Here is a 13,558-nt window from a genome sequence, read left to right on the forward strand (position 1 = left end):
AAAAACAGCAACTTGTTATAGGCAACCAGTGTCAAGCACCTAACGACATATCTCAGTAAAGAACTAGGCTACACTCAAAGGTAAGTCTTTGCTTTCTCAGTATCATCCATGCACGACATCACATGCTTTGCCTCATCGGGCAATTTGAACCCAACTTCTTGTTGCGTGAAGACCACCTGTACATAACGGCACACTAACTGACTCACCTCCTACACCACAGATGACTATCACTGGAGGTTGCAACTGTGGCCAAATCCGCTACAAGATCGACAATGAACCCCTAACCACAATCCTCTGCCATTGCAAGAACTGCCAACGAACTAGTGGCGCATCCTTCTCTGTGAACTTCATTACCATGGCGGATAATCTTACGGTTACCGCGGGCGAGCCTAAACTATATGAAGATAAATCCACCGACTCTGGAAACTCGATGAGTCGGGCATTCTGTGCTAATTGTGGTATGTTTGGATACGAACATGTCTGTTACTTGCCTGACATTTTTGTGTTATGAAAATGCTGGAGCAACATACCTGCAGTGTTTCAACATTATGTAATGGTGACTATGCTGACATGACTTTTCTTGCTTCTTCTCCTTGCGTACTACAGGTAGCAGCTTATACTCAGTTTCCAGTACAAGTCCAGCCGTCCGAATCATGAAAGCTGGATGTATCGATCAAGATTGCATCGACTCTGTAAAGCCATCGTCACAGATCTACACTGACTCCAAGCAAACTTGGGTCGACCATGAGACTTTGAAGCTTCCTTCAAAACCCAAAGGCTAATTGTGGTAGGAGTGATGGTGCTGATGGTGTGGCAAGGGCGCTAGATTCAGAGGCAACCTTATAAGACAGGGAAACCATGGTGTTGGTTGGTGTTGGTTGGTGTTGGACTTTAATTATTGTAACAGCAAGCAAGCGAATATAGCTTCTAAAGAAGCCATACTGAGCGTTGTTCGTCAGCTTGCATTTCACGAGTCTTTTAAGTGAACTTGGTGTGATAAATCTAAAGTGCCAACCTGAGCGACAGACACATGAATGTTAAAAGTTTATACGGGATTGCCGAAAGAGAAAGCGAATATGCAGGCCGTTCCCAGTAAGTCCTTATTAGTTCTTTGAGTCAAGCGTTCGCTAACTTGAAGTTTCGTATGACACACGAACTGGACGAACTCGATTGCCGCACTTGCAAAAAACAGCAACTTCATATAGAAAGCCAGTATCCAGAGGAGAGCCATATATCCACACTACACACGTAGAGTATGTCATTAAGTTCCCATCATTGCTGATACACTTCAGCATCGCCATGTCGATCAATTTGTTCCCCATTCTTGCCGACCTTCCTATCCTACTACATATCACAGCACCAGCTTTTCTCACCTTTTTCAACATCAGATGACTATTACAGGTGGTTGTAACTGCGGCCAGATCCGATACAAGATCGAAAACGAACCAGTCAGAATTACTCTCTGTCATTGCAAGAACTGCCAACGAACAAGTGGAGGCGCATTCTCTGTCAACTGGGTTACGATGGCAGATAATCTAACTTTTACAAGTGGAGAGCCTAAAGTATATCAAGATAAATCTACTGATTCTGGAAACACGCTGTCTCGAGCGTTTTGTGCTAATTGTGGTATGTATGGATATGAACACATGCATGACATGCATATTGTCACTTGATTTATTGTTTATTATGATGGTGTTGGAGCAACATGCCTATTGTGGTCCAAAAAATTTCATTGTCGACGACGCTGAGATGTATTCTTCACCATATCGTTCGCCCCGACAGGAAGCAGCATTTTTTCATCGTCTAGCGGCAATTCAAACCTCCGAGTCATGAAAGCTGGATGCTTTGATCACGAATGCATCGATTCCGTAAAGCCATCGTATCAGATATACGCTGACAGTCGACAAACTTGGTTTGACCCCGACGCTTTAAAGATTCCTTACAAGCCGAAAGGGTGACTGTAGGGAGGAGTGATGGTGCTGCAACACTGTCGTTAGCGCCAAGGGCGGTACCTCATGAAAGTGCAGTAGACGATGGCGGTTGTTGATGGTAGTTGTCGTTTGACTTTGATGATCGTGACGACAAGAATGAGCAATACAGCTACTATTTATAACATCCTACACCTCACGTTGCATGTCAGCTATCTCTCATCGTCGTCAATGTCAGTTACTGGTTGCTTGACTCAGGTTGTGACAGGTTTAAAACTGCAAGCCTGATTGCAAGGCGCCGCAAAGCAAGGGCCCAGATCCACGAATGCTTTGACTGGGATGATTTGAATTGCAAACGGCGATGAGAAATAGTGGCTTAATTATTATTAAGACACGCAGAAAAATTTCCCCTGTTATTCCGAAAACCTAGGACCCCTGGATGAGCCTTTGATCTGGAGCTTTGAGAGTATTTAAGTCAGCTTTTCTTCAAAGTAACCAATCCAAGGAACATTCATTTTACGCCTCCAACCGCATCTCGACTCTCAGGTCCCATAACCAAATCAAGGTATGTGTATGGTCAAACTTCTGAAGATCATCCAAACATCCGGACAGCGGCATGTATCAGTGAGCGTCTAAAAGGAGATCCGATAGTAGCTAACAGCTTCCGTATCGCTGAATGTCTAGTATGACTATCACGGGAGGTTGCAATTGTGGGGAAGTTCGATACAGCATTGAAAACGAGCCGCTGGCTTCAGTTCTTTGCCACTGTCTCAATTGCCAAAAGTAAGGGCTCTTTGCCTGCTCTTTCAATTCAAGACATCGTTTATCTAACACTGTTGCTGTATTAGAACAAGTGGATCTGCATTCGGGACCAACATTGTCGTTTTAGCTGGATCATTAACAATCACACAAGGAACTCCCAAGATATATGAAGACAAGTCATCTGACTCTGGAAACGTTAATACCAGAGCTTTCTGTGGAACTTGTGGTAAAACAGAAGCATCCGAATCCTCGCAAACATACAAAGCTTGATGCTTACACCGTTTGTTTTTCTCAACTTTCCAGGAAGCTCTCTGTACTCCTTTTCCAGTGGAAACCCACACATCCGGGCAATCAAAACCGGTTGTATTGATCATCAATACATTGACAAGGTGAAACCAAGTGTACAAATCTTTACGGATAGTAAACAAACTTGGATCAGTCCTGAAGCTTTCGGAATTGCTTCCAAGCCAAAAAACTTGTAAAGTTGACGCAGTGGTTGCGACTTGTGGTGACGAGGAACGCAGCAACTATGCGAATTGTAGTTTGCAACAATATAACTATCAGACTCATGTTGAAAACGAAATTTTAGGTTCAATTAGCGATTTGCAGATGACTGGTACTTGCACTCGTATGTGTAAATCTTGACTTGAGCTTGTTTTTCACAAATGTTGTTCGTGATGTTGGAATTTCATGTAAGAGGAAGGAGTGGTAAAGCGTGTAGATGAGGTGCAGTGCTTGAAAATCACGTCTTGATACGGTCCCTATGGCTGTTGAACCAATCTTGTTCAGTCTCTTTCCTTTGACCTCCAATCAGAAACAAATTTCGCAAGCAGCAAGCATTCTCTCCAAGCAGGACGAGATCGAGATCGAGAGGATATCGAATAGGCAAGATCAGAGAGAATATCGCCACCGTGTCGAGTGTCTCCATCTCATAGCAAGCTAGTATCTTTTGGGAGCCAACACTAACATTACTTTCGAGTCGGACAACTTGAGGAAGTGAGCCAGTGCTAGTAAAGGCAGGCTGGATTCGCAGATAGGAATAGCAGACAGGCAGCCATGTCCTCATACGTTGTAAAGCGTGGCTACACACTCGTCAAGGAAGATGGACTCAGGAGCTTTATGTGGCCAAAGAGGTGGCTCCTTTTACGAGAACAGACATTGACTTTCCATAGGAATGAGGCAAGTTTATGCGTCTATTTATTGCTGTCATATTCCTATATTGCAGACAGGCTACCCAAGTACTGCTCCTTGCTCTAAATCCAAGAACATCTTGGCGGTGTGATACCCGCGCCATGCAAATACTAGCTGAGACAACAGACAAGAGGGTTTGACTTTGTGCTGCCGACATTGACAGCAAAATCGCAATTGGAATGAACTTAAAACAACTTCTAAGCAACTTATCCAACGCTTAGAACGCCTATCAAGCTGTAGCTCTCATCTTTCTCAAGGAAGTCGAATCAGTCAACAGAGTAGAACTGAAACCGTACTGCTTTGAGATCATGACAAAGGACAAGACGTATTACATTGCCTGCAAGAGTGACGAAGAGCTATACTCTTGGATTGACGAAATTTACTCGGTATGTTTAAGACGGTTGGAGGTGGCGATACAACAATGCGACGACGAGTCATAGCTAACAGTTTGTTTTCTATCATGCAGAGATGCTCACCAGCTGGAATATCAGCTCCTTCCAACTTTTCACATAACGTTCATGTTGGTTTCGATGCAAACAGTGGCTTGTTTACGGTATGCGGTGTCTTGCTTTATCAAGTGACGTGTATACCATAATAGTAGCCATCAATACCAAGAATCATTCTCTCCTGTATTCCTTCCTTTCGCTAACACTTTTATCTACCACAGGGCTTACCAAAGGAATGGATTGCTTTACTTGAAAACAGTTCCATTACAAAGGAAGACATGAACAAGAATCCACAAGCAGTATTGGACGTGCTGGAATTCTATACTGAAAACATGAAAAAGGATCGTGCTGCTGCATCAGGTCGATTACGATCACCGCCGAGTCAGAGGCGAATGGATTCCAATGAAAGGCCGTATAATAGTAAAGGTTATGGCGATGAAAATGGATATGATAATGTATCGCAATCATCGTCATCGCCTTATGGATCTTCATCACCACAATTACAGGTAATTTGAAGGGCTTCAAGTTCTAAAGGCTTCAAAACGTGTTGACATATATGATGTTAACTGGTCGTTTTTTAGCACGTAAACACCCGAGTAGTACCACCACCACCACCAAATCGACCAGCCATAGTACCACGTCCTCCTCATACCATCGACAATGGTACCATACCGACATCCGGACCACAAAGACTACAACAAGACCGCTACCGAAATGATTCACCAGCTCGTAACGACATGTATGATTCCCGTGACAGAGATGGTGATGTGAGGGATCGTAATAATGAACGTATTGACAGAGAAGACTGGGATGCTCGATCACAAAGATCAGATGTACGAGACAATCGAGGTGATAGAATGGAAGCACCAGTTCGACGAGCACCACCAGAAGTTTCACGACCTGTTGATTACGCTAATCGAGCACCGCCACCTGAAGTACGAAGACCCATGCCAGACTCTAGTAGGCGTCCACCTGAACGAATTGAACCACAACGAGTAGAACGTCCAGAACGTGCTGATCGAGGAGATCGTAATATTAATAATGGTAATGGTGATATGAATGGTGATGAACTGATGAGATCAAAATCTCGAGAAGATCGACCTATCCGAGACGAAAAACCACTGTCACCACCACAACAAGTATATGAGGAACCAGCCGCCGTAGCAAAGAAACCAACGAAATCCGAACGAATGTCAACAATGACTGAAGCTGAAATCATGGTGAAACTACGAGGAGTAGTATCCAAGAACGATCCAGCTCAAACGTATTCCAAAATCAAGAAAATAGGACAAGGAGCATCTGGATCTGTATATGTAGCACGAAACATGATTAATCAAACGACAGTAGCCATCAAACAAATGGATTTGGCTCATCAACCACGTAAAGAATTGATTGTGAATGAAATCCTAGTCATGAAGGAATCTCAACATCCCAATATTGTCAATTATTTGGACTCCTTCCTTGTTCGTGGTGAATTATGGGTTGTTATGGAGTATATGGAGGGTGGTCCATTGACTGATATTATTGATGCTAATCAGTTGACGGAGGCTCAGATAGCTACTGTGACTTTTGAGGTAAGATTTTGTGTTGTTTAAGTTTGGTTGAGTTTGTGTTTTGGTGATGGCATATCAGTGTATGACGCCGTTGGAAAAAAGTAGTGTTTTTGTTCTCACTAATCCTCCATTCTTAATAGACATTGAAGGGATTGAATCATCTTCATATACGACAAATCATTCATCGTGACATCAAGAGTGATAACGTCTTGTTGGATTCTGAAGGCCACGTCAAAATAAGTAAGTTGAGCAAGAAAAGGTTGAGCGTCAATCATCAATTAACCGCACATCCTCGGTTGTTTTTGTTGCTTGACCAGTGGTACCCATCCCATTCGTCTTACCACGCACTAACAAATCATCACGACCCAATTTTTACTATTTACAGCTGACTTTGGTTTCTGTGCAAAACTAAACTCTGAACGAAACAAGCGAGCTACCATGGTCGGAACACCCTATTGGATGGCTCCAGAAGTAGTCAAACAAAAAGAATACGGAGCAAAAGTAGATATTTGGTCACTCGGTATCATGGCCATTGAAATGGTGGAAGGTGAACCACCATACTTGGAAGAAGAGCCTCTGAAAGCGTTATACTTGATTGCAACGAATGGAACACCAACGCTGAAAGCACCTGAAAAGTTGTCTGGAGTCTTCAAGAACTTTTTAGGAAGATGTCTTGAGGTGGATGTGAATAAGCGTGGGACTAGTGATGAATTGCTTATGGTGAGTGTGCGGGATCTCAATTGAAAGGGCGTAAATAGTTTTTTTTGCTTCTGTGTTGGTGATGACAAAAAAAGCAAGCGCAATGACTCGTTATAATTACAGGCACTCTGTCTAACATTCCCTTCCCATCATCTTAGCATCCTTTCTTACGTCTTGCTGCTCCTCTCTCTTCTTTGACGCCGCTAGTCAAAAAGACCAAAAAGCTATGAGTTGCTCTACACAAAAGAAAAAGCTAGCCCTTATCTGGCCCACCTCAACCAAGAAATGGCGTTGTATAAAATTCATTTGCCTGCTTTTTTTAGAACATTCAATAATCCCCCATCATCTTCTCTCAATAACTCGTAAACACCACACACACCACACATACACCCCTTTCTCCACTTTCGATATAAAGAGACCTCCGGACATAAAAACAAAATAACTTTGTAAAACTTTCTTCCTAGTTAGAATAAAAACCAGTTGACAAAAAAAAACCTGTTGCAGTGTTGAATACACTTTGGAATGTTTTCCGAATGATTTACATGAACCAACCATTGTTTTAGAGTATTCAAAATACGTTATATAGTGTACAAATTGCTTTTCCTCCCGATAATATTTACTTAAGAAGCCAAACTAACAGAATTTATTATGATATTTTGTTCGTCCAAAGCCTTCCTCACCTTCTTCCTCACAGCCCCAAATCATCAAGATCAAGCAAATTTATATGTGGAGACTTGTTTAATGATGCCAATGACTTTTTCTTGTTGACGATGCTATTGATGTGATTGTTGTTGTTGTGGGACAAGACATCATCATCATGCACATGAATATGATGTATGTCATCATCGCTATCATCATCGTGTAAAGATATGTCTGGTTGAGATGCTAGTTGTTGCTTGAGGTCTTCGTTTTCTCTTGTTAGCACGTCGATTGTTTCGACTGCGTCTTGGTATTTTCCCTATTTGGAAGAGCTAGATGTGAGAAATTGCGTATGTAGCAGGAAGCAAAGAAAATCCGAACGCAATAGGTACTTACACTAATAAGCATCAATTGATCTTCAACCATGCCAACTTCAGTCTGCAATTGCATTTGTCGTTTCATTGCTGCGTTGAGCTCGAGACTTAGACGGTCTCGTTCTCGTTCATTGGCCATCTGAAGCTTTTTTAATTCTGGACCAAAAAAAGTGTAATGGTCAAAAACAAGATATCATCACTATGAACTCTCTCATTCCCACACATCGACAAAGCTGCCACATCAAGTAACATACCCCAATCTCGTAATGGAGATGATCCATTTGTAGCTGTTATAATGCTATTCGTCAATGTACCTGGACTATCTTTGTTTGGTTGGTTTGGTGATAATGATGGCGAGTTTGGCGATGATGGTTGCAGTATGATGTCCACATCACCACTACCATTGAGCAAGTTTATGTCGTGTTGTCTTTTCAATTCTTCTTTTGTTCTTTCCAGTTCTTCTTTTAACGAGTTTATCTATTGATTTATGAGTTTTGGTGAGAGATGAGGTGCAAGAAGTAAGAAAAAAAAGATAGGCCGAATTGTATACATACCACAGTTCTCATCTCTGCAGCATCAGCTTGTGTTTCAGTTTGCAATCTTTCGACTTCCATCAAGTGTGTGAGATTCATTCTGTCCAGTTTCTCTAATGTCATGAAAGGAGCGAAGGTTGGTTTGAAGATCAAAGCTTTGATAACATCAGCCGGCTTTTTTGTTGTTACCTGCAAAAGTGAATTCCGTATTGGCCAGTTGAGCTACGACCTTATGCAATTGTACTAGAAAGCAAGAAACGAAAGCAAATCAGTATCTCGAAGAGGCATCCGATGTACCAAAAGGACGCAGATCCGTATCTGCCAGGGGCAGTCCATGTTCGAAAACAGAGGCTCTTCAATTTGTGCCCACGATGAAGCTCTGGTTGCGAAACTTCCACGTCACGTATGGTGGGCACAGCAAGCATCTTCCACCCAGATGGTTGAACTTACATTTGAGCATTTCATTTTCATCTTGCAAGTCATGTAATCTTCTATCATCTAGGATCTTGCTTTTAGCACTGTTAGGCGTTCCCTACATCACCGTTTGCATGTATGAGCGTTTTACGTTTTGATGAAGCACACAAACACCAGCAGAGAAGACATACAGGAAGATTAGCCAGATTAGTGTGTATGGTCAATGGTGTTATTGGAGGTTCGGGTTCTAGCTTTGGCGTCTATTGAATCCGAATCAAACCAATGTGTGTTAGCAACATAGAAGGTCGAGCTTGTTGAATTGCGCCTTACTGGAGGAGCTATGGACAATGGAGTCAAGTCGACCTCGCTCACTTCGTCGGGCTCCTCTTCCTTGACGGCCTGCGTCTCGGCTCGAAGCATTCTCTCTGTCTCTTGTTCTTTGTAAATGTGTGTGCAAGGAAGCAAAGACCGTAACATGTATCTTTATTCGTGCCATTTCGTTATTTTATATGATTTATACTCAAAATAACTCTTATTGTCGGCTTAGATAACTCTACTATGGGGTCTGTCGGCCACAATGTTCCAACATTTCACCACATTGTGTAAAGGTGTTGGACGTTTTATGCCAATGAACTCTTTTGGCGCTTCGAATATGTGGAATTGATGTGAAACTCTTAGAATTGGTTCTCAATGTGGTATTGAATCCTCGGCAGTCTTTGGGATTCTTGTCAGTTTGGTTGCCGCGTGCTAACGCAAGTTCAACGAGAATACGATTACGAAAAGCATGGTTTTTTTGAAGGATTGAGAACAAGTGCCGAGCAGCCGAATTTTACTACAGAGTTTGCTTAATTGAACTGTCTGGCAACGGCGTGCTAACGATCAAGAATGATACTACAACAACGTTTGCTAACAGTTGAGATTCCTCAAGATATCACAAACCGAAACCTTGAAAAATACCATTGCTTCTTGAGTCTTTGTGAATTGGCGGGGTGCTGTGCTTGGCCAAATATCGGTCCTTTCTACCTGAAGGTGTAGCGCTCAAAAAAAAAACCGGTACCCCCGACACCTAGTGGTGCCTGAATCCTTTCCATCAATAAGTCGAATGGTTAGGCCTTGGTGGAAACAGCCACTCGATCTGTTGGCAAATGTCAGACCTTGCGGCATATGGAAGAAGTGGAAGGTGAGGGACTATAGCACCAGCAGCACCACTATCTTCAGGTCATGGTACAGCTTCTTGGTTTGCTTTTGGATTTGCAGGGGTTTGCTGTGAGGAAGTAAAATTGGCGATCTTCAAGCCTTACGCCTCATGGTGATGCTGGACACATTACTGCTTTCATCCGGAGTGTATCTTCGCGTACGGGATGCCATCGATGTGAAATACTATCGTGACTTGGTATACGTGTCGGTGCTGCTCCTTTCAAGTCAAGAGGTGTTGTTTTCATAGTGACAGTTGGACGCTGAGTGCTCTTCTTACATCGTATCTCCTATACTGAACCATTAGCTGTATCTTTCATGTATGTTTAGACAAACTGAATGTTTAGACAAACTGAAATATAGAGAACAAAGGTCTCCAAATGCTTTGAAAGTTTATAAATTGCATTTGCGTCCTGTTGTTACAATTTTGTACTTTTGAAGAACTTGCTCTAGTTCTGTGCGTCGATCCCATTATCCGTGAGCTTGTCATACATCGAGATTGGGCATTTGATTTTCAATGCGTAAATAGGCGTTTGAGTGTCTGCCTCAAGTGTTGAACTTCATTCTGTTATAAAAGTCTTATAACAGCCAGACTAAAACTTCTTACGATACAAAAGCCGCTGAGCGACAATATACCGTTGAGTTCTCATTAATCAGGATCCTGCTTGACGCCCTGTGACTCTGCCCAAACAGTACGAGTTGGTGAGTTTACTGAGTTTCCAGTGTCGTAGTATATATGTAGCTCATTAGATGTCAACTCTAATCTATTCAATTTTAATATTTTAATAATATCTGGCTATATTGTAGTCGCCTCGCTCTGGCGCGAGCCGTGCTTGTCCAAGCATCACCAGTGTGACATCAAATGCCAACCAGCAAGGAGCTCTCAGACGGACTGGGCATTCACTATGACTGACTTTGACACGCTCGTTTCAAACTCGAAATTCGACATGCCAACACATCTGAACTCGGTTGCGCATCTTGGAAGGGACAGTCCAACATTACAAGCATCAATTGTAGAACATGCAAAGTCAACATCCATAGTAGTGCATGACACGATATTATCGCTGCTACAAGAGTTCTTGGATCTCAAGCGAGCTGAAGGATCGAGTGTGGATAAGGCTGTTTATGAGGGCATGGATGTTCAAGGTTTGTCTCTTGACAAAATTACGGCCATTTTCTCGCTTTTTTGCCCTTCATGTGACTTACACCAACTCGAAATAGATTTCATACGCAGACTTATACGGCAGAGACCTAAAAGCTTCGTTGGGTAAATTGGATGCGAAGTATAGAACCCCTACGTAACTGTCACTGACGTTGATAACTACTAGGCCTAGCGACACTACGCTTTTGCGCAATGGTGTTCGTGCAAACGGCATGCATTGGCTATCAGTCGGCACAGATCACGAGGAATCGATACATCTAGTCGACTACCTCTCATACGATGAAATGCAGTTGTCCGCATTGCTCGGTAGGCCCGAACTTTTTTTTGGCAACCACTCGCTCGAGAGCTAAATCATTTTTTACTGTCAGGAGTATCTTCTCCTACGCTATTTATTAATAACGGATCTCGTTACAATGAAGCAAAACCTGGTCAACCCGGTACTTTTCAACACGATGGAATCTATATAGGTCTGGTGGGAGCCAGATTTGAGCACTTAGACAAGATGGATTCTCTCTACATGATCAAATCAGCACGTGAACAAAGCAAACTAGATCATATGTGGAATAGGTTTTATGGTATTGACTCGACGAGTACCTGGACTCGTCTATCAAATGGGATACAATTCAACATTGCTGCATATAAGAAGAGAGTCAGTATACCTATTCAGCTTTTGCTACTGGAAGCAGAACGAAGAGCTCTAGCACTGAACCGTTACGCGTATGTACATCTTGTCGGCCTTGGTTTAGGAGCTTGGCAGATCACAGATGAGCAACAATACTGGTTTGCTGAAAATGTAGTTGAATCTATCAAGGAGTTGAAGTTACCACATGTTGGAGTAGTGGACTTTAGCTGGTTTGACAAGGACCTGCCAGCTAAACTGGATTACCCTCGTACTGGTGAATACGCCAATGGCAATAGAATCAAACTCGTATTTTCACGTAGAGAGCCAGCTGCTTTATTGACCGGAGACGATGCGGATAAGCTGGTTGTGGCGTCGTATGCGTGGGATGGAAACTCGTTTGCTGGAAACGAGTATTGGATGGGATCATTATCAGGATCTGGAGATCCAGCTGCTGTGTGTTGCTCTACCATAGGTGAACTTCAGAATCCTTGGATTAATCCTTGGATGACGATACAGGTGCTGAAGTCGTAGTCTGATGGGACGCTTGCAATAGGAATTGCAGCCGTACATGTATCAAATCCCTGCGTAAACATATTATAACACTAACATAGGCTAAATTGAAAGATTCCCATGCACGTTTTCAATGAACGGTTTCCTTTTAATGCGTAGCAAGACAATCTAAAGAGGCGTAGCAGTGGCAACGATCTAATACCTCCAATTTTATTCTTAAGCGACTTTGCTGCCGAGCACGGGCGCTCCTCTACTTGCAAAATTCGTCACAATTCGGGTTTGCCTACCACAGATATGAACAACCTTTATTCCAACTGTGACAGGAGTCAAGAGCTTCGGTGCAAAGTGAATGAAGTGGAAATCTATGTATACACATGAGTGCTGTATCATTACAAGGGTGCAACCATAGTGTGTGATAGGGAGTATGTGTCCATTGGCAATGAGCCATGTCCAGCACGGCGTGATCCACTCAAAGAGGCGAGAAAATAGAGTCAGACACTCTGACTGACAATACCGCAATGAATTCGCATTCTTTTACCTATCTCCTTCAAGAACCCATCACTTTGCCACCAATGTCCCTGGTTCTCTGATGTCAGTGAACGTCGGTACCACAATGGAGAAGGCCAATATCGAGCGTAAACGCTTTTCGACTGCCTTGAATCTCATCCTTCCCAAAAGATAACATCAGCAACTCGTATTGGATTACTAGGGCAATCGACCTTGTTTGAAATAACTGGCAGACACCAGGATGAGGAGCAACAAAATGGCTCCCCCTCCAGAATGAGAGTACTAAACCTCATATTCTAGCGCCCGGCAGTCCGAGATCACAGCTCGGCTCTACTTCCCTCTCCTCTGTTTTCCGTGTTTTGCGGAATGTCAGGAATTGGAATTGGCCAGACAGAAAAGACTGAGAACGCCTTTTCCCTTGTGTCGGGACTATTGGACGGGACTACACATTTACGTGCCAAATCAGCAAATCACAAATCACGTAAATTTAGTAAATTTTTGAATTCCATAACTCATCACGTAAAGGCATCCTCGTCGTCCTCCTCGTAAACACTTCCATAATGAGCAACCCATATCGTATGACTGGAAGATGCTGCTGGGCATGTCGAAACCATCTTATGAGGTCAGTAGTATCCTCCCTCTTCATATCTCTATTTGCAACCAAACAACCAGTTTTAACCAAACATCAAACATTGTTCTCACTAGGAGATACGCAACAGCACCACAACCGTCTCGCCCAAGTGTATGGACCCGTCTAACCACGTACATCAGATCATCACGTGCATTCATGAAACAGTTACTCTCAGGTGCTAAAACAATGAGGCATGACGGTCGCATCGCATCAGATTTACGAAAACGAATAAACCTGGAGCAGTACGTGTTGACGCGTAGAGAATTCTTACTGGTGAGTGCTTTGTAGCTGTCTGTGAGTAGAGCCCTTCATGTGCTGCTTCTACTTGTGAGATCCAAGCTTGCGTTTGGATTGTAACCCCAAAACACTATTTGAATGTTGAGGTTTTTTGCC

At 42.9% G+C, this 13,558-nt stretch overlaps 3 protein-coding genes across 3 annotated transcripts; 2 read left to right on the plus strand and 1 right to left on the minus strand.

Moving 5' to 3' along the window:
- Nucleotides 1–3,746: 3,746 nt before the first annotated feature.
- SmJEL517_g03343 (uncharacterized protein) lies at nucleotides 3,747–6,809 on the plus strand (the record flags this gene model as incomplete). The annotated part of the gene is made up of 9 exons (XM_031169271.1): nucleotides 3,747–3,823; nucleotides 3,916–4,015; nucleotides 4,103–4,267; nucleotides 4,348–4,434; nucleotides 4,549–4,833; nucleotides 4,909–5,901; nucleotides 6,021–6,120; nucleotides 6,266–6,600; nucleotides 6,738–6,809. The coding sequence occupies 9 exons, from the start codon at nucleotides 3,747–3,749 to the stop codon at nucleotides 6,807–6,809; spliced, it is 2,214 nt and encodes a 737-aa protein (XP_031024702.1).
- A 458-nt stretch (nucleotides 6,810–7,267) lies between these two features.
- On the minus strand, nucleotides 7,268–8,959 carry SmJEL517_g03344 (uncharacterized protein; the record flags this gene model as incomplete). The annotated part of the gene is made up of 8 exons (XM_031169272.1): nucleotides 7,268–7,537; nucleotides 7,615–7,748; nucleotides 7,847–8,069; nucleotides 8,147–8,238; nucleotides 8,315–8,368; nucleotides 8,576–8,657; nucleotides 8,731–8,799; nucleotides 8,870–8,959. 8 exons carry the CDS (start codon nucleotides 8,957–8,959, stop codon nucleotides 7,268–7,270), a joined length of 1,014 nt encoding a protein of 337 aa, XP_031024705.1.
- Nucleotides 8,960–10,638: 1,679 nt separating this feature from the next.
- On the plus strand, nucleotides 10,639–12,048 carry SmJEL517_g03345 (uncharacterized protein; the record flags this gene model as incomplete). Its single annotated transcript, XM_031169273.1, has 4 exons — nucleotides 10,639–10,879; nucleotides 10,955–11,000; nucleotides 11,062–11,201; nucleotides 11,264–12,048. The coding sequence occupies 4 exons, from the start codon at nucleotides 10,639–10,641 to the stop codon at nucleotides 12,046–12,048; spliced, it is 1,212 nt and encodes a 403-aa protein (XP_031024704.1).
- Between the last annotated feature and the right edge of the window lie 1,510 nt (nucleotides 12,049–13,558).

Source organism: Synchytrium microbalum (genome assembly GCF_006535985.1).
Source record: "Synchytrium microbalum strain JEL517 chromosome Unknown SmJEL517_scf0017, whole genome shotgun sequence".
Lineage (NCBI taxonomy): Eukaryota > Fungi > Chytridiomycota > Chytridiomycetes > Synchytriales > Synchytriaceae > Synchytrium > Synchytrium microbalum.